The 20,664-nt window shown below is 44.1% G+C and overlaps 6 protein-coding genes across 6 annotated transcripts; 3 read left to right on the top strand and 3 right to left on the bottom strand.

Moving 5' to 3' along the window:
- Window positions 1–551: 551 nt before the first annotated feature.
- SS1G_05329 (hypothetical protein) lies at window positions 552–1,955 on the bottom strand (the record flags this gene model as incomplete). Its single annotated transcript, XM_001593851.1, has 3 exons — window positions 552–632; window positions 684–1,550; window positions 1,602–1,955. The coding sequence occupies 3 exons, from the start codon at window positions 1,953–1,955 to the stop codon at window positions 552–554; spliced, it is 1,302 nt and encodes a 433-aa protein (XP_001593901.1).
- Window positions 1,956–2,429: 474 nt separating this feature from the next.
- On the top strand, window positions 2,430–2,857 carry SS1G_05328 (predicted protein; the record flags this gene model as incomplete). The annotated part of the gene is made up of 3 exons (XM_001593850.1): window positions 2,430–2,496; window positions 2,660–2,779; window positions 2,820–2,857. 3 exons carry the CDS (start codon window positions 2,430–2,432, stop codon window positions 2,855–2,857), a joined length of 225 nt encoding a protein of 74 aa, XP_001593900.1.
- Window positions 2,858–7,390: 4,533 nt separating this feature from the next.
- On the bottom strand, window positions 7,391–7,561 carry SS1G_05327 (predicted protein; the record flags this gene model as incomplete). Its single annotated transcript, XM_001593849.1, has 1 exon — window positions 7,391–7,561. One exon carries the CDS (start codon window positions 7,559–7,561, stop codon window positions 7,391–7,393), a length of 171 nt encoding a protein of 56 aa, XP_001593899.1.
- A 333-nt stretch (window positions 7,562–7,894) lies between these two features.
- On the top strand, window positions 7,895–8,882 carry SS1G_05326 (predicted protein; the record flags this gene model as incomplete). The annotated part of the gene is made up of 3 exons (XM_001593848.1): window positions 7,895–8,093; window positions 8,149–8,579; window positions 8,844–8,882. 3 exons carry the CDS (start codon window positions 7,895–7,897, stop codon window positions 8,880–8,882), a joined length of 669 nt encoding a protein of 222 aa, XP_001593898.1.
- Window positions 8,883–9,339: 457 nt separating this feature from the next.
- SS1G_05325 (hypothetical protein) lies at window positions 9,340–9,802 on the bottom strand (the record flags this gene model as incomplete). Its single annotated transcript, XM_001593847.1, has 3 exons — window positions 9,340–9,562; window positions 9,631–9,688; window positions 9,742–9,802. 3 exons carry the CDS (start codon window positions 9,800–9,802, stop codon window positions 9,340–9,342), a joined length of 342 nt encoding a protein of 113 aa, XP_001593897.1.
- Window positions 9,803–10,059: 257 nt separating this feature from the next.
- On the top strand, window positions 10,060–20,343 carry SS1G_05324 (hypothetical protein; the record flags this gene model as incomplete). Its single annotated transcript, XM_001593846.1, has 8 exons — window positions 10,060–13,947; window positions 14,041–14,725; window positions 14,773–15,002; window positions 15,453–15,654; window positions 15,699–16,511; window positions 16,620–16,775; window positions 17,358–20,143; window positions 20,338–20,343. The coding sequence occupies 8 exons, from the start codon at window positions 10,060–10,062 to the stop codon at window positions 20,341–20,343; spliced, it is 8,766 nt and encodes a 2,921-aa protein (XP_001593896.1).
- Between the last annotated feature and the right edge of the window lie 321 nt (window positions 20,344–20,664).

Genomic DNA, 20,664 nt, shown 5'->3' with positions numbered 1-20,664 from the left:
GGGAGATTTTTATTATCACGGTATCAGATAATGATTTCTTGATATTCCCAGCAAGGGGGTAATGTTGTGTTAAAAAAACATCTCAGGGTTAAGGTTATATGAGTAGAAAATGATTCATTGATGAATGATCAAGATAATATAATATTTGGGAAGATTTTACTGTCAGATTATCAAGTAATTTTTCGTTCATTACATCTCGCTTTTTTGGAACGTTGGAATATTGTCATGTGAACACATTTCATACTATGTGGTGGAATAAACTCGTACACTATTGATTTACTAGTAATTTACGAGCTTCCAATTGTAATCAAAATTCATCATGTCACACCTCATCCATTATTCACATCATATCCAGCAAGAAATAAACATGAAGGATAAATATAATCGATTCTAACCAGAAAGAATTATCACAAAGTCCAACAGAACCCACGCATTCAAAAACATGTGCCTCTGCAACCCATAATCCAGACATTACTAATCCAACCATAACCCACGATCCCTCCAAACCAACCCGCTACAAAACCATACTCCATATCATAAGGTGAGACCATCTAAGAAGGAGGAGCAGATGTATTCTGTGTAGGTTCGTTTCTTTGAACGGCTCCAAATCGGACGTTACCTTGGTCAAAGATCTGGGCAAAATGTTAGTGGTTAGTATAACATGGACTGAAGAGAGGACTTACAGCGTAGATTCCTTTGAGGAAGGTATCACCGAGGATATCAAAGGTCATCGAACCGCGAGATTGGATACCGCCATAAACCATACCATTACCCGCATCAGCAAATCCCAAATCTTCCTTTTGGACTGCAAATTGTTTGCCGCCGACAGCAAACGTGACGACGGGGAGGTCATCGGCGCTGGTGCTGCTTGGGAAAGTGTAGCCTTGTTGTGTCTGGTCATAGGTAGAGCCTGGGATAGCATCATAGATAGCCTGGCAAGTTTCGTCGGAAACGAGAGCAAGAGTAGTTCCGGTATCAGCAATAGCCTGGTTCTTATCCTGTGTGATGGTCTTGCCATTTACGGTAGCGGACGTAGAATCGAACATCCAGAATCCTTGGGAGTTGTCAATGGGGGTATAGGAGATCTCTTGGCTGCCAACAATATCTTTGTCAATATAGCCAAATGTGTAGAAACTCTCTCCCTTGTCGGGATCTTCGGCATCACGCCAGCTACCGAGGTTGACGGTGAAAAGTTCCGCGTCTTTTGGAATGTCTTCTTGGGTAATCATGTTCATGACGGGTGTAGCAACTGGCTCAGGTGTGACAGTATTGATACTGCCCCATGCAAGGCCGAGCAATCCATCACCTGCGCCATCTTCAAATTGAGCAGACAACTTGGTCGCAAGCTCAACTGCCTGGTTCTTGATCGCAAGTCCACCGATAGTTACAGTATCCGTTCCAACGGTACCGGAGGCAGACGAAGAATCACCATACGAAATTTGCCATTTGGATGATTTGGAAGCTTTGAAGGTGGATGACTTTGTTGGGTCAAAAATTGTGTGCCCAGTTGCCTTGGAAGTTGTGGATTTTGGAAGTTCTGTAGACCAGACCTATTCGCCACGTTAGCTCCTGCTATGAGAACGAAACTTTCGTATACTTACCCATAGATCGGACGATCCGGTATCGAAATCAAGCATCAGAGTTTGTGCTGGTGTACCAATCTGCACAGGGCAGAGATACTCGGAGTCGTTTTGTTGGTCTTGAGCTGGAACTTCCCCATTTTCTCCAGTAGGAGTCTTTTTTGCCAAGTGACGTTTGTGGTGGTGGGATTTGTGTCCAAACTTGTGGTAGGTAGCTTCCCTCTCGGTAGCCTTGTTCATCTGAAAGTATGGACCAGGTAGAGTGGGCTCGAAGCCCCATTTGTTGAGAAGGTAAACATAGGATTTGATGCCAGATCTCTTGTAGTTCTTGTTAGGAACAAGTCTAACCCTCGACAAGCCTTGAAGAGTAGCCATATTGAGTAGTTTGATAAAGGATAATGAATTGAGTTGATAAAAATTTTGTTGTAGGTAATAGTGGGTGAAGATAAGTGATATGAGAAGGAGAGAAATTTATGACGGGGAAAGCTGTCTTTAAATGCTGCTGAGCATCGTAACTTTGGACATCTGTAGAGCTTCTTTCTTCTTCTAACCTCCAGGTGATCTAGCCAAGGCGTCATCAGTTTTGATTTTGTGGTCTCAGGGCAGCTACCATGCTATGCACGACCGGGGAAGGTGCATAGCGGGTACGATAAGGAATCATTTGGTGTGGAATGCCCCTCCAAATGCGCAGTAGTTGGAAAATCATATGATGCGAGTATCACAACATCGGGTTTATTTTCTTCAAACCTTGCGTGTACACTTGCAGATGAGTGAGGCTTTCGGTTTGACCGAATCATTTACATACTGCATCTCGTGAACATGTAGAAATGAAGGTATGTCAAAAGTTAAATGTCGGCTCCTAGTCACGGTAGTGACACGCATTGCGGAAGGGGCAGTGAGATGATGTTTTCCAAGGGTAATACAAGGTTTATTTTCCGGTACTTTCTTTAGAGTGGATCAGTTCGAGACAAGAGCCCTCGTCGTACAGGATTTGAAGATATAACAGATCAAAGAAAAGAGAGGCTGTGCCAATAAACATACGCTGCCGCGCGTACGCTAACCACTCCACAAAAAACAAGAACATAAGCATCTTAGTAAATCACTAGGAACTACCCGTGCTACTAGTCTATTGTTGTCAAGCTCATGCCATCCAAACACTGGCTCCATGGCCACATCATCTGGAACACTAGAAGAGGTCAGTGAGTGTTATGCTAAAAATGTGTTGATTTGGGTTTATAGCTTCTTCAAGGATTCAACAAAAGATGTGTGGTGTTTGACGTCATTAAAATCAATAATAGATAACTTTAATACTTCATGGGATAGTATCAATTGGTTATCAAATGCTTCAACCCAGCTGAGTCGTACATTGAGTGCCAACGAGATGTATTTCCAATGCGAGATATGGTAATGGCACAAATAGACTTTCGGACACACAGCACGACAAGTAAGCTGATGAAGGTAGTACTCCCATTGTGAAGCCGACAGTATAAAATCGATAGATTGTTTGGTTGAATTCGAGGTGTACGTACGGACGGAGGGATGCCTATCATGCCGATATGGCGGAGGTACGGTACACAGGGAATATAGCTTCATGACCTTCCTTATCAGGAGAAGCTAAAACATGAGCTGGAATCCATTTAATAAAAATACCAGTGCACCACTCTTGGTGGCGGATATCGGGCATCCCCACCAAACCTAGTGCTTGTTTCTTTATCACGGGAGATCCGCATTGATTCGTGGTCGCCCTGAGATCAAGAATTCATATTTTATTTTTGGCTTCTCGCCATCTTCATCCTCTATTTTCGAAGGAAATTTCCTATAGATGACGTCTCTATCTGGCTTCCGTGTTGATTTTATTGATACGATAAACCCCCACGAATTATGCGAGACATGCATCGTTTGCGAAACATCCGCCGGTCCCATGCTGCTGCGCGGCTGACAGATGTGGCTATGATGCTTGAGAAGGGGCCCGCATCTAGAAGCTTGTCTGTGATTTGCTTTCTGCTATTATTTCGTGGCGAAGCATAGCATTGTGGCAAACGATACGATCTATCAATATAGATTGTTCAAATCGGGCGTTGTTGATCCATTCACTTCCTCTGAGAGTCACAAACGGCTCCTGCGTCAAGTGCGGAAACTTCAATGCCGGTATAAATTCCTCTATGAATTTAAAATGGCGAGCTGAATTCATGAGATTCAAAAACTAGATTGACATCTAAGATTAATATCAGATGGCGAGTGTCAGAGTCCTTCAAATCGATTTGGTTGGTGAGTGGGCGATCTTTGGGAGAATGATTACTACGTACCGAAACGTACGTTCCGCTGCAACCCTACGGACAAGACCGAGCTTCAAAAATAGGATGGCATTGAGAGTGTTTTTGTTTTGTCACCAGTGAGGTTGACGTTCGGCATTTATTACAGCGCTATGCGCGTTTATTATGCTGTGCTTACAGCTTACATCTCCATGCAACACAAAGCTGGAAACAAGCTTCTCGCAAATGCACAATTATGCTGGGATCAATGAGACATCACTGCTATATCGGAGATATTCCTAATTTTCCGGGATATAAGTCACGCACTAGTATATTTCGCTATGTACTATCACTGTCAAGGAATTCATTCTTTCACCTCGAGATTTCTCTAGCTAGCCGACGAATTCGTCGAGTCGAGAGAGCAAAGTCGAAGGCACGGATGAACATGGATAGGGTGTAATTAGTCAAAAAGGTGTAGCCAAGAATACGTACGAGTAAAGATCCAGCAGGTTTGAGTGACACCCAAACTATGCGTGATAATCTATTAAGGTTGATGGGGAAGAGAAAGGGGTGGTGAGGATTTTGAAGGAGGTGGTTTGATGGATTGTTGGTTTTAATTGCGTTGGGAGTTTCTGGTAGTGTCTGTGGAAAATAAGCATCGAGCCTTCAACATAAAGGAGGCAGGGGAAGAGTATGCACACATGAGGAGGCATGAAATTACTGTATTATGGAGGGATGATTAGACCTCTTTGGTTTCCTAATGGTCCGTTGGTGAGTCACTGCTGTGTTCCTTTAGATTAGTTGGGTGGAAAATGGATAACTTCGAACAGATTCATTGACGAGGAAGAAGCTGGCTCCGACGGTGATTCTGATCACTGTTCAGTGTTCATCCTGCATAAATGGTTTGATTTTTGAAAAATAGAAAGTGCATGTTAGGTAATACATATACTTTTCGATATGATTAGGGAAGTTAAATCCAACTATCCATGAATAACTTCACCAAAGATGGCGCCATTCCATATCCTCAACAACTTTCAAAATCAATATAAAGCTGATTTTGAGAGTACTCTACTATCCTCAAGAAGAGCCATTTCTATGTAAACCAAGTATTTCACATATAAGTTAAGATAGCTGCATATTTCTTCACAGCGTGTTCCTAATGTAATCTTAGATATGTAAATTTGCTATATGCTAATAGATTTCGGAATACATAAGTAAAAACCGCAAGCGATTCAAGTATCGCTGTCAATGCAAGCAATAATTTCACAAGTTTGTCATTAAGGATCAAGCAGGCTAGGATTGGAGATTTTGTTTTTAACCAAGCAAAATAATTCTGCTTGGTGTCCTCTGGTGTCCTCTGGTGTCCTCCGCTCGACATTAAATCATATCCCCATTGATGAAAAGCCCGTCACACAAGCCATTTAACAGCCTTTTTCAAAAGCAATAGTGAAGAGCAAGGTTTGTTTGTCTTGAGCAAACAAAGTGCGCCTTCCGAATATTTTGGATACTGTTGTTGCTCCGTATGTAATTATGCTCGTCCAACGCTACACGTCAGATTACATTCATCATACATAGCTGTTTGAACGAAGTGAATGACTTCAATTCAATTACCACTGTAATATAGCTACTATAATAAAGCCCTAAGCGAATGCGAAAGAGACTAGCTCTTTCAGTAAGTCTATATAAGACTTACTACTTTCAATATGTAGCTAGCTCTTTAGATAGAATACAATTAGACATACAGGACCTACGCAATCCGTGGGTGCTACGTCTTCCGTATCCTTCTCGTACCAACAATAGCAAATATACGCGTTTGTTGGAGTCAAATATAGAGCTTCTTTTTTCTCCCGGTCTCTTCCAAGATAAATACTAGGGACGGGAACCATGTGAGTTCAATGTCAAGCCAGGTGAGATGTCCACAATCTAATTTTACGACCTTATTACATTTATATTCGCCTGGATAGCAAACATAGCGAGAGCTGAGGAGAAAATGGCTAAAAACAAACCTAGTCCTCAGTATCTCAGAATTCAATTGCTGAGGGACCGTGGAGAACTGGGTAGAAATCAAATCTAAAACATAGAATCAAACCCCAGGCACAACAGTTTATCTCGAAAGACTTTCTCAGCTAAGCTAATATATCCAATAAGTGGGTATCTTCCTACCCCGAGCTCATGATCCTGATGGCCATCAGTGGAGACATATTAAAAATCAGCTTCACTGAAAGGATAAAATCCTTGCTCTTGCAGAATAATGTGGTATATTGGCCCACGTTTTCCTTGCAACGGCTTCCTAAGGGCATTCCCAACGACAAAAATGCTCGACGCTGTCCGGAGATTCCAATCCGACTTAACCTCTTAAGACTACAACAATTTCTGTCATAAACGAACTGGAAACATTGGCAACCATGCAGTCTCGGCCACAGTTTCAATGTTTTGATCTCCGTGAAACACGCCCTGTGCACGTCGTGGTTTCGACGGACGCGGCGATGAATGGCAGTCTAGCTTCTCAAAAGACATGGTTGCCATTCTATATCTTTGGGATTCCATTCTTCGTGGAATATCTGGAGATCAACTTTAAGTGAGTCATGTAGTCCAGACGCCTAGATCATATGCATATAAGTGCAGGCTTCGGACTTAAGATAGAAAGCTATCCAACTGAATCACGAAGGGGAGCTCACAATCGGGCTACTCATCATTTTTGAAATCAATGATTCATCTCCGAAAGTCACTTGTCATTTCGAGTTTTCTGTTTGAAGTGAAGGGTGAGAACCGAAACCTGAAAATTTGGCTAGGGTTGCAGTCACATGTTTGCTAGAAACTAATCCCTGTTTCCAACATCAACATAGACTTACATGCAGAATAAAATACCCTTTGAGAGTATTCAATATTTATTATTATACAATATTATAGTTCTGTTACTCCTCCCCATCCTTATCCAAATATTGCGAAGATCATGCCTTGAAATCCATTTTTCCAGATATTTTGCACCAACAACACGTTCAAGGTATCTATCCTCGTACTACTTCGATGCAAGAACAACCGATGTTCATTGAGGATGAATATGTCATGTTAAAAACACATGCTAACCCTCTAGTATAGCTTATACGCTAATACGTATGCCTCTCTACTTAGCTTTGCCCTTCCATAATCTACTACCTACACGTAACAATACCGTACATACATTCTGTTCACCTCTAACAAGACGACAATGACGGAATGGCCGCACCGCCTCCTAAACGGTATATCCTCAAACATATGCCTATTGAGAAAGGACAAATCAATTGTGGATTCAGGAGAACCGCAAAGATCTTTCAGAACACGTCCTTAGTGGGACAGATCCCGCGTCAATAGGCGATGGAAACCTCTCATTTTACATTGCCAGACGTTCGAATATGCTTACCCCGTGTTTTCGCATTGGCACATCGCTTGAATACAGCCGGTGATGAATGCCCAGCATAGCATCATTATTGAACCATACTGGAATCCTCGCCCAGGCCCGCCGATTGTTAGCAATCATTGAAAGTTTTGACAGCGATAACAGGTCAACGAACCATTAAACTAGAGAGTTTCTCGTTCCTTGCGTTTTGAAGGTGTTTCGAAACGATTCCCCAACTCCGTTGAAACTGTCAAATGACCTTGGAGGTGCAGGGACCTCCCTATATTCCTTGGCAACAGCCAATCTACAACGGCCTTGACAAGCGTGGGACGTCTGTCATCGTACGTACGCATGCCAGCTAAGTAGAATTATCGACCAGGAATGAACTTGGCATCGTTCTTGCGATCATTTTGCATATTCCAAGCCCTCTATTTTTTGAACCTCGGTAGACATATTCAGTAGGAAGAACATGATTTATGAAAGCGATACCCATCATGCTTGGGCCCTAACTTGCTTCCGCACTCTCTGGTAGAAAGCTTCTCTTCACATTCTCCTTCTTCTTCAGTCATAATTAATTCTAATCTACTTACCCAGCCTGGTTGCTGCAGAATTTTAATACCAGTTCATATGTTATATATTTAATAAAGCTATTCATTACACAACTTTTTTGCTCAAACACCTTCAAAATGCAGCCACTAACTCTCATGGTCTTGTTTCTTGCAAGCACATCTTTTGCAGTAATCACAACCACCCCAGCAAGAAAAGCAGCAGTTGCCAGAGTTGCTTCACCCAAACGCCTCAGTCCTGCAAACCCACCCACAGCAAACGATGTCAAAAACTCGCTAGACAACTGGGCTACCTCTGTAAATACCGTCAACGCATATCGTATGTTTCCCTCCTATTCTCAAATTCCGATTCTATCTTCTAACCTCATTCAAAGTCGACGACCCAAACAACTCGACTAAACTCAAAACCGCCATCGCCTTCGCAAGAGACGAACCCATACAGCTCGCCACTCTCATGAAAACCCCCAACCTCTCTCCAGCCGGCATCAAATCAGCGAAAGTCCTCATGGCCAACTTCCCTTCCATCGTTTCCAATCTCCAAAATGTGTACACCGGCGTCATGACAACCCAAGATGCGACTATGGCCGTAAATTTCAATAGATGCTGTACCGTACTTCCAAACATCGGAAGTCTATGGGCCGCAGCTACGAATGCGACTAGGGTGAAAGATACTCTACCTCCAAATCTCGAAGCGCAGTGTGGGATGATGAGCTGTAACGTTGGAGTTAGTGGAGTTCAGGCTCAGGCTCAGGCGGCGTCAAATGTAACGGGTTCAGCCATGGCATCAGGAGTGGCCCGGGCGAAGGTGAGATGAAGTCTGAGACATGAAATGGGGAGAAAAGCTGGATTTGATTCCTATAGTAGAGATGTGCTTTTCTTGCCATGACTTGTGCACAGTTCGACTTTCAAGGCAGCACATAAAGTCGTTTGCGAGGCCGCGATAAAATCGAAATTTCAAAGAAGTAAAAGGCTTCTGAGTGTTCAGAAAAATTCAATTATATATCCCGCTTCATATTTCTCATCCATCAAGATCTTTTGTGAGCATTATTAATACACATCTATGAGCTAGATTGAAACTGCGTTGCCCCTCAAAGAAGCTCAAATGTGAAAATCGCGTGACTTTAGATGAAGGCTACTTAGCGAACATGAGGGAAATTTACAATGACGATAGATGTTACTAGCGAATCTAAGCCACACACTATGCATTCCCTCTTCGGCAACCGTCTCGACCTTGACAATTGAAAGTTGCAAATGTGCTAATCCCGAGTCATATTATTCTAGAATCCAATTCCTATAGCAGGGAAACTACCCTCAATCTACCTTGTCTCTCTCAATACTATCATGTCAGTCTTTGTGACATGTAGTAGCTTCAGGTAGTGAGGATAGCTTGTGATATTTGACCACAGAGCAAGCATTCTATATTACAGTGACAGCGGCCAATAATCCACCAGATTTTAGCCTAAAACAATATGCTGCCATTTTGGAACAGACAAAATACAATATGACGCTTGCCCTGTCTTATTCATTGCTGATATGACACAATTTGCAACAAAATGATGGCTGGATCATGATTTCTTCGCCTCGGTGGCCAGTTCTTTTGGCTGGGATCCCGAGCTGCTGTTGGATGGTGGCTGAGGGCTTGACCAAAATCTAGCAGACTGCCACCAAGGACTTGCAGTGCTGGACGAATTCAATAAGGCATCTTTACTAGCAGCTCGACTTGCTTCTACTTCTGCTATCCTTGCCGTCTCGCTTTCTTGAGTTTGAATCGGATGTTCAAGGGCTGCCCTAAATTGGTTCAGTCAATCACCCAGCGCAAACATAAAGCAGCAGATCTATCCCTCTGGCTCACTTACTTCTCCTGCAAATTGTTCTCTTGTTGCTCTTTCAACGCCGGTCCAAAAACCCAGATACCTGAAGTTTTTCTCATTAAAATGTTACCAGCAATTTAATGTAGTATAACATACCATTGCCAATGCCAAAGGCTGTGGCTAAGAACAAAGGGAAGACTCCCTTAACTTTACTCATACTTTCCTTCGATAACAACAGAAAGTCTGTACTGCTGTGCTCTTAGGTGCTGGGAGTAAGGTCTCACATGAGCAGATTGAAGGTTACAGAAGCTGATTAATAATTGCATTAGTAGAAAACTCGACCGCCGTAAAATTTGGTCGCGTAAAGTGGTTCAGTCGCGTCAACCTCAAAAGCAATAACCATCCCTTTAAAACTGCGCTGAGAAGAGGAATAGAATTTCTTACCTTTCGAGTATAACATGTTATTTGACATAAATGGCAAATTGGAAGGAGAAAGGAGTGGTTCCGGATTCCGATGATGAGGAGGAATTCGATTCCCAAAGTACTACTGATCATGAGAAACGAGATACTGCCGCGGACGATGAATTTTACGATATCGACGATGTCTTGGAAAGAATTAATGATAGCAGGTGTGGGGGGAAAAGACCTTGTTTAGATTCGAGGCATATGGCTGAGGAGATGAGAATGTCTCAAGCTTCATCCGTCGATATGATTCAATCCTTCGATGTGGTAAATGACGTATCTGTTGGTATCCCGAAAGAACAAACCATGAGAGACTCTCTGGAAATGGTAAAGCAGGATAAAAAAAAAACTATTGAAGATGGAGTGATTACCTCTTTGGGAGAACCAGCCCCGGTCGCAGAAGCTGAAGAGATTTCTACGAGCTGGATTAGAGCTCTATCTCCGGCATCCAGTATTCTATCATCGCCTCCAGCAAGTCCAATCCGTTCCTCTCCTGTGGTGCAGCCTCTCGTCTCCCCTGTGCAACGACCCAAGCTTTCCACGCATCCGGATCGGATACGCGAAGAGACCCCAGAACAATTACGTCCAGGTTTTGACCATCCCAACAACGTGCCGAAAAGGCAACTCCGGGAAAGAAAGCCTGTGCAAATACATCCATTTCTGTTAGAGCAACAGCGGTACGAGCAAAGGATGAAAGCCTCTCACATCAAGCCCGTACGTATTGGACCAAGCCAAGAGGAAAATAGCCGAAGGAGGCGAGTCACACATGGTCGGGAATTGTGGGATAAGGATTTTCCGGACCCAGAAGAGGCAGAAGAAGCAGAAGAAGCAGAAACGGGTGCTATGGAAGAAAGCCAGCCTATGAGCTCGAACGCAGGTGCTCTAACACAGTCGACATTGGCAGATAGCATACGGGAAACTATAATCGGCCCTGAATTTTCTACACTGACGGAAGATGAAGACGATAGTGACCAGGAATTTCCTGACCTCCCTGAGCTCTTCAAACAGGATTCAAGTCTAGTAAAGGCGAACCAGAAGAAGCCATCAAAGAAGTACTCGACTAAAAACCGAGTGAAACTGACATCTGAACCTCAATATGGGAACAAAGGGCCGACCTTTGACATATATGATTTTCCTGGCTCATCCCCCACCGATTCTCCTCCTATACGTTCAGGGAATGCACGGAGAACTATTTCTCGTGTAGTCTCTCTTCCTTCTTCGCCTATTTCAACCCCTGTTTGGCAAGACCAGAGCTCTCCACATTTTCGGCGTTCAACGGAAGTGCATACTCCAATTACGAGTGCTATTAAGGCATCTTCATATGCATCACCTACAAAGATAATATTTGATGAGGATGATCCGTTTGCAGATCCAATAGTAATTCCTTCCTCACCATCTGCCTCTTCGTCGTTATCATCATCATCGGAAGAGGAGGACGAGATGGTATTATTGAAGAAAAGAATGAAACATGTACTGCCAGCGTCTCACTTAAGGCTTGATCAAAAAAGAAAAGAGATACGAGGTCATAAATCTCAAGCTAGGAAGAACCCGAGGCCTAACGAGAAACGTGCTGGTGTTGCTCTCCCCCTGGTGCGAGGGACGAACCCAACCCCCGCCACACAGACTGTGAACCGACTTGCATTCTTAGAATCTGACGAAAGCGATGGGCCTGATGAGATTAGCTTTACTGGGTTTCCTATGGATACTGATGAACAAACTGGAGCTCCTAGCCTATTTCAAGAGTCGGATTTGGCATTTGCTATCGAAGATGACCGCCTTGATGGTATGCTGCCAACCCCAAGTCGCAAGCGCAGAGCCAAGAATTCATTCAAACAACCAAATGCTAAGCGCTTAATGACATCTTCGTATTCTGATGGGAAACAACCACATCCACACCAGCCGAGGATCACTTCACATCTTACATCTACAGCTACAATTGTCCGCAAATCCACTAAACCTAAACAAAAGCGGCAGAAGCGGCAGCCTCCCAAGCTTAGTATAATAGACATCGCTCAAGATTCTGGTTATTTTGAGCTAAATGCCCCGGCATTTCTTAAGGTTGCTGCTCGTAGCGCGAGATCCCGAAAGGAACTTGGGCGTCAAAGTCCCACCCGGAAGTTTATCAGGCTTGCTACTCGCGAAGACACTGCTGATGCCCAATCAGTCCTGCAAGATTGGCGGAACCGCAAAATTCAGCCCAGGAATGTTTCATATGTATCAAGATCTGAAAATGCTAGCGTTGCGTATCCGCTCAGCCAAATCTCTGTTAATCAGCAAACAAAGCTTCCTCCAACAATCGCGAAACTCAAGACAAGCGTACGCAAGGCTCAGTCAAATGCTGCGTATATTACAAAGAAGATTCGTGTACCCAGAGTAAAACAGCTTTCGATGAATGACTTTGTTGAGAATAGACATGACAAACCAGAAGAGCCTCCATCAAAAAATGTGGGAGCAGTCAATACCAAAAGCAAATCGAGGGCGCGAACGGATCCTTACTTTACAGCCCCGATTGCACGATCGGCACAACTTGAAGCAAGCCAATTTCCTATCAACACTTTAGAACCGAGGAAGAAGACTCTTGATGCTCTTTTTCGCATGGGTCGCCGTCAGCCTTTACAGAGGGGAAACCTTCAACTGACCCGCTTCTTGGCCGATGAAGATGTCGTATATCCTTCAATAGAGCCAAATCTCTCTAATGGGAACAGTGATTTGATGCCAACTAGTGCTGCACAGAAAGTTGGCAATCAACATCGGCATCGGAAGCGGATGCCTAAACGTGTAGACGCAGGTGCAGCTATCTACCGTCAGCCTAGTGAGCCACTCATCTTGGATTTCTCAACACCCTCGCTGGGTGAAGTAGGCATAGATCATGGAAAGCTTTTTGGCCTTGGGAAATTTGGCACAAGGTATCCTCATCACTTTGACATTTTGCCACTTCAGACAGGGATATATTTCCATGAGACGACCTTTATTGGTAGTGGGCGCCTTGCAAACACGTTGAGTCATTCAGAACCCGTCTCTATTGATCATAACCGCCCTGCGACCTCACTTGAGTTAGGAGACAGGGTCTTCGTGTGGGAGGCCTGGAATGAGATTGTCTCCGAGCAAATGGGTGTTTGCATTGACTGGCTAACAGAACAATTGACTGATAAATCCAAGATATCGGATAAGCCTGATTTGGTCGCGACTACCGATCTTATTTTAGATTATGTACAGCATAGTATAGACTTCTCAAGTTCCGAGTTAAGGGGCGACTTTTTACTCCGAATGTTGGAGATACTAGAGGATTTTTCGTCTCGTCTTGATGTTTGTCGAGGATCTATAGATTACGTTTACAACCGAGAAACGACTGAAGTCACAACTAGGCTTTTAGTGCTCTCGCTTCAGTTGCTTGGGATGTCTCGGATTGCTGCACATTTTTCGACTCTTCGCCTAGAAGAAGTTCTGCAAAAATTGGCAGGCTCTTGCATCAGCCTCTTGATATCGGAAGGCTTAGAGACGGTGAGAAAAATGTACGATGACTTACAATACCTGTCAGTAAGAGAGAATGGCATAAGAAGTGATCGTTATCTTGTTGAATCCTGGGTCATCATCATTCATATTTTAGGAGCTGCAAAGATTCCTCGCGCTTCGTTTTGGGATTTAGTAAACATACAATTAGGTGCGAAAAGTATAGGTTCGTCACAGGATGCCAATGAGATGGAAAAGCTATGGTTCTTCATGTTCTCTCTCCTACCACTTTTTGAGTTTGATGAACATGGTCACATTTCATCAGTTTCACGCCAGGAACTTGGGTTTGAAAATTGGTCACTTGCACAACAACTGGTCAAAAGGGTGTTTGCACTTTATGCGACAAATACTAGACAATCACCAAGCTTCAATGATTACTGCAGAGCAATTGTAAGTCGATGTCATTATCTAATGTCAAAGTGGGGCTGGTGGAGGTGCAGTGGGATAGTTGGAGCTCTGTTTGATTGCTTTGCCTTACAAAAGCTCGCAAATTTGCGGAATGAAGAAGTCCACAAATCACCTCAATTCTTAGAGGATTTGAACACAGAATCTCCATTAGATGTTGAACCGGAAGATCGGTGCTTTCATATTTTTCTCAAAATTGTGGCCATCGCCATTAGGCATCAGCGTGCAGCGGGCAACACCAAAGGCATTCGAAATTTAGTTGCTAGAATTTTACCAAATCATGATCGGCAATTTCCAAAGGAGGAGGCAATCTTTCATCGTGATCTTGCCTCCCTGCGCAATCATCATGATCTTCTATGCACAGTATACTGGGCTGCTCCTTCAGGTTACGGCCCGCCCATCACTTTATTGCAGAAGCTTGTTTCGGCCGCTCGCTCACATAATGAAGCCTTTTTGATCAATCTGAGGGCTTGGGAACGGCTTGCTCGGTTTACCTTGTCTAGCATTCCTTCCAGTTTCTCTGTCGATTCATATAGACCATTTATTACTTGGCAGGATTCTTTTTTTGATAGTCTGCTTGGAGAATACGTGGAACTAACTCAAGTACGGCGGCAACTGCAAATTCAATCTGACGGAGCTTTTCAAACAGATGTTGACTGTAATCGAAGGAGCACTATGTCCTGCATTCAAGCCGTGGCGAGATCGACGATGGAAACATTGAGATGTTCAAATCCAACAACTTTGAAGCATGCCATAAATCTAGGTAAGTCAAGGATAGCTGTGACAGATTCATTCGCTGATTGATATTAGACATGCTTGTAAAGATGTTTTCTACAGGCTCTTCAAATGACAAAATTGACCAAGAATTAACATCATCTGCAATTGAGATTCTTACTTGCTACTTGCACCAACTTCATGACGCAGAACCAGAGAGCAAGCTGGAAGCAAGCCCAGATGCAGATGATGAATTTGACAGCCAGGGCTTAGAGTGTGATCCCGATTGGGCGAAAGAAATGCAGTTTATGGACGATTATATTAATGTATGTTCTATTCCTTTCGCATCCACTGCTTCGCAAGGCTAACCTTCTGAGCCACTCGATCGTGCAATCACGTCTATCTTTCAAGAGTCAGTTCGGAGAATATTGCATGACGGGCCGTTGCCACTAGGTACTACAACGAACTACTTGTTTTTAGAGCGATTAACCAGGTGCTGGGCGCAGCTCGTCTCCCCTTTCCTGAGGTTTGGCCTTTATGTATGCATTGCTGAAGCTCCCACCTTCGTGTTTTCTGCTAATGATCGTATTAGTCCCCAAAGGTCTTTCTCACTACAGGCGTCAACGCTGTTTTTAAGCATCGGGAGCAATCGCATTGCACGCTTGTAGCCTGGCCACTGTTTCTCAGTGAACTACTTGAGCACACACAATCATTACAGTCTGGTGTAAAAACTCCCGATTTTCAATTACACTCTGAATTCGACTAATGTTTGGTAGTGTCCTGATTTCGATATTGGATCAGAATGGATGATAGCTATTTCCAAGCCACAACATGAGCTTCGTTGGGAAAATGCCTTGACTTATCAATTACTCAAAAAAGGGCATTTTCTCCTTGCTGGCGAAATCATGAAAGATTCATGTCTAGAGTCCTTCCTGCAAGAAGCACCTTCAATCATGAAGAATCAACAACTCATCAAATGTAAGCTCCCGAAATATATGACTAGATTGCGTTAACCGGATTAGATGGTATCGTCAGGATGCAAAGGATTCTTTCTGACAAAGCACTACTGGCCTCCAAATTTGGTAATGTGAGCAGCGAGGCGATCAGGACCAAATTCTCGGGCATTTTGAATTCTACTATGCTTTCAATGCAGCATCATCTGCAAAATTTTCAAAATACCAACACTGCTGCCCATAAAGCCTATGTGAGCTTTGTGCAGGAAATCGTTTCGCAGGTACGCTCTCATTGCAGCGATATTTGTCCACCACCAGAGTTCTTCTTCCGCCGTTCCGTTGCGTACTGGCCCCCGGAGACGGACCCTACGCTTTACCTCGCAGGTTTGATATCATATACGCTGCAATTGTCTTCACAACAGGAAAAAGCACGGAACGGATTGATATATTATCTTTGGAATGGATTGAGAAGTTCTTTGTCAGGTACTCATGCTCTCCATAGCTACATCAAACGGATTTCGAAGGGTGCACGGCAAATTCACCTGTTGAAATTTTTATTGACTGAAATTGTACCTTCCACACTGGAAGTCGCATTTAGCAAAGAAGCTGGCTCGCTCGCATGCGAAGTCTACCTAGTAGCAGTGTCTAAAGCCCTCGAAAGTCTAGTATTGAGTGGACAGCCAGTCAAGGAGCTTGTGGTTCAATTGAAAGTTCTGCTACAACATATGTTCAACAACCTTGGTAGTCATTATGGTAGATTCGGCCACAGTATCGAAGCTGTACACCCAGGTCACCAAGGTATCATTACTGTCATCTTTCGCTTTTGGAGTGCCTGCAGGCCACACTTATACAATCTAAACACTGGCCCTGGAAGTGGCCTAGGTGAGATATTTCAATGCTTCGATGGTTTTGTCGAGGCGGCAATAGTGTGTTTCAAAAACGATCAAGACATCAACTTTCAATTCAAACACTTTGACATAGGAAAGGTAGGCAACGACGTTGCTATGGAAGAGATGGCTCGTGAGGTGCAAAATAATTGGAGGATTAACAAGGCGGATGGAGGAGTAGATGTGAGGATGAATGATGGTATGATGGTTAATCATTGCTTTACCAATGGACCTCAAGATTTACGTGAGGTTCTTGAAGGTATATTTCCTTCGGAAAATCTTGATATCAGAAAGATTGGAGCTTCATTGGATTGCTACTTTTGAATAGCTACATAAACCGATAAACAAATGAAATATCATTATCATAGATTTGTGTTTTGTCTCATTTGAAACTGCCTCCCCAGTAAATGCAATTCTTTGGAGAAGAAAGATAATTGTTCAGTATGATATCATTTTGTCAGAATTTAGCACACCTTTTTTGTTGTCGCATCGTAGTGAGCACTTGATGCCTGAATATTTTTGTTTATGTCTTACAAACAAGGCACACTGTTAAATTGGTACAACTCCAAAGGGATATTTCAAACACTTTCACGACCACATTCACATTTTCCTACACGAAATATTCGCTCGAAAGAGAGCCCGAAAGTCTACCGAATGCATGCCGTAGCATTGCGAGCCCTTCGCAGAAGTAAGAATCCTCTCTCGAGGCAGACATGTCGGATTATCGCAGGCTGTAGATACCCCTCCCCTCGGCGCACCTTTCACCGTTCAGCAATTTGCTTCAATACACCCGAAGGCGCAGCGAATCCAGGTGATAATAAAGGGGAGAGATCAGGCATAGAGGATGCCCCGCAAATACCTGAAGACGCAGAGCTAGGAAATCCGGTGGATGTCCCCCAGGTATCTGCGGAAGTAGAGTTGGACAATCCAGTGGCAGAAGATTCAATACAGCCAGTCGAGAGTGTAGACCATGAGCAAAGGTCTCGAGGAAGACTTTCGGGGCGGACCTTAAGAGCAAATCGACAAAAACAGCCAGAAGGTCTACCACCGATAGTACTGCCGGATTGGTTCTGGGATAATGTCAAACTGGCTGAGGAACTGCCGCAGACCGGTTCGCTCGCTGTCTACTATGGTAGTAACGTCACGGAATTGAATACCGATCCGACGGACCCCGAAGCAACCGAGAGGATGAGCCATGCAATCAAATCTATTATCGAATGCGACCTGCCTTCCACCGAGAAAGCAAAATATAGCATGCATGTTAATGTTTACAAAGAAATATTGGCATCCATCACAGCAGGGTTGAAATTGCGCCCCTCACAGGCTGTTATGGACGGTAAAAATGTCATGAGACCCATTCTCCACTTGCAATGCCCTAAAGACGGAGGAATATTGTACTTAGACTCTGTCGTGGAGACAATTTCGACCAAATTAGGAGCTGACCTCATACGTCTTGACCCAGTCGACATAGCTCAAATTCTAGGGCCATACATCGATGAGAATTTAGCCTGGACGGGGGCGAAGGCATCCCTCTTAGGCTACGAAACTTCGCGAATGGCGGGCAGGCTAGAGGATTACGAAAAAGACTCGAGCGCGGCATCTGAAGATATGGAAGGAGCTGAGGAGGAAGACATGACGGGTATGAGCAGAAAACCTGGTCCTGCAATTGCTTTCACAGCATCGAATTCGTCCGAAGCACAGAAAAAGCTCTCTGCGATTTTTAGTCGATTGAAGGGAGCACTCACTCCGGCGGCTGAAAGCAACAGGCGTTCATCAGACGTTGTGATGCCATTTGCTACTTTCGCCGACCCGAATTTTTCGGCTTCTAGCAACGGCAATTCAGCCTTCAGTAATGTGAAATCTAATGCTGAACAGTGGAATGATTTAAAGACGACGGCTTTACTTGAGGCACTAGTCACTGGTGCCGATTCAAAGCGTACATGGGGGTCTTCGGGTACTGATGCAGCCAACGCGAGGGACCTCATTATACAAGTTCGCGATTACAAGGATTTGACTAGGACATACGATGGATATAACATCATCGATAAAATGCGGACATTGGTCACCAAGCGCTGGCAGTCCGGACGGAATATAATTATGGTTGGAACAAGTTCTTTGGAGCAAGGAGAATCCGAGCTCTCATCAGCAGGTATTCAGCATATCCAATCTGATATAGTCGAAGGCGAGAAAAGGACAATATTTGTCCCTCCGGATCGAAGGCCAGAACAAGATGCGGTATTCGAATCCGACGACAAGCTACGCATTCGGACCTTAAACATACGACACGTCGAGGATATGATCACGAAACTCGCGGGTGATGCACCTATTACTGTGGATATAGAAAAAGATCTCGATAGCGGTTGGATACAATCCGCTGGGCTAGATGAGGCAGTTTGGCATTATGCCCGCGTGCAAAGGCTCGCAACAACTATTCTAGGATTGGAAAGTAACCCGGAGATTATAGATGGACCAACTTTTTGGAAAGCTCAACAGCTACTCTCCGAAAGTGACAGTGCTAAATTCTCTTGGGGCGCAGCAGAGTTGAAGGAAGAAGATAATGACGTGAACAAGATGCTTGATGAGATCAACGCTTCCCCGAAAAACACAAACATTAAGGATAAGCTGAAGCAAATTCGGAAAACGTGCACTCCTCACGAGAAGAAGCTCCTGGGAGGTGTGGTCATACCTTCGGATATTCACACAAAGTTCGAAGATGTCCATGCTCCGAAAGAAACCGTGGAGGCGCTAAAGACTTTGACAAGCTTGTCGTTGATACGGCCAGAGGCTTTCACTTATGGTGTACTTGCTACTGATAAGATGCCTGGTTTGCTCCTGTATGGACCTCCTGGAACCGGTAAGACTCTTTTGGCCAAAGCAGTCGCGAAAGAAAGTGGCGCGACCGTTCTCGAAATTAGTGGCGCTGAAGTGAACGACATGTACGTTGGCGAGGGCGAAAAGAACGTCAGAGCGATTTTTTCTCTAGCTAAGAAACTATCACCTTGTGTAGTATTCATTGACGAGGCAGATGCTATATTTGCTGCTCGTGGTGATACTAAGCGCTCGACCTCTCACAGAGAGATGATCAACCAATTTTTACGAGAATGGGATGGCATGAACGACCTATCTGCATTTATTATGGTCGCTACTAATCGACCGTTCGATCTTGACGAGGCTGTACTGCGACGATTGCCTCGAAGACTTTTGGTGGATTTACCAGTTGAAAATGATCGCGAGTCTATACTCAAGATCCATCTCAAAGAGGAGATCCTTGACTCATCAGTCTCTCTTACCGAACTTGCCAAAAACACACCCTACTACTCTGGGTCAGATCTCAAAAACCTGTCGGTTGCAGCTGCATTGGCATGCATCCGTGAAGAAAACGAGCTTGCCGCCAAGCACGAAGGCGAAATTCCTTACACATATCCCAAGAAACGTATCCTCACGAAAGCTCATTTCGACAAGGCAATGGAGGAAATTAGTGCTAGTATCAGTGAGGATATGAGTACACTCTCTGCTATCCGTAAATTCGACGAGAAATATGGTGATAGGAAAGGAAGGAGGAAGAAGAGCGCAGGATTGGGTTTTGGGGGTACAACCATTCCAGAGAAGGACTCTGAAGCGGGAAGAGTAAGGAAATCACAGTTGGCGGCTTAGATAAAATGGAATTCATTTACATGAGTGTTTCATTAGAGGTTATAGCTTGCGTTTGGGGCTTGCGTTTGCGGCGTGCATATCACATTCACGAATGTGTGAATGGGCGTCACGGTCACTGTATATATATCCCTGGGGAGAGAGTGCCTTGTTACATATTAATATTGTAGCAATAAAAATAGATTATGACATTGCTGCTCTCCTTTGCCTCAAAGCTTTTTTGAGTTGCCTAAGTTATCTAAGTATCACAGCCACTTTAAGGTTTTCATGAAAAGTCGCATAAACCGACCACCACAGACGTTGCCTCAGCTCATTTCAACATCGCCATCGCCATCACCATCATACCAGGGCCCACCAAGCGTACCGGCAGAATTCCCCCTCACCTGTTCGCCTAGGAATCATTTGCTCTTCACTTGTTAAGGCAGTACCCCCACCACCCCCCTTCCAGAAATCGACTCTATCAATTTTGCCCTCTCCTTGTTATTGTCATGCGCATG

This window comes from Sclerotinia sclerotiorum, genomic scaffold (assembly GCF_000146945.2).
Source record: "Sclerotinia sclerotiorum 1980 UF-70 scaffold_6 genomic scaffold, whole genome shotgun sequence".
NCBI classification, from domain to species: Eukaryota; Fungi; Ascomycota; class Leotiomycetes; order Helotiales; family Sclerotiniaceae; genus Sclerotinia; species Sclerotinia sclerotiorum.
Note: the sequence above shows the minus strand (reverse complement) of the source record. Positions and strands in the feature narration are given on the sequence as shown.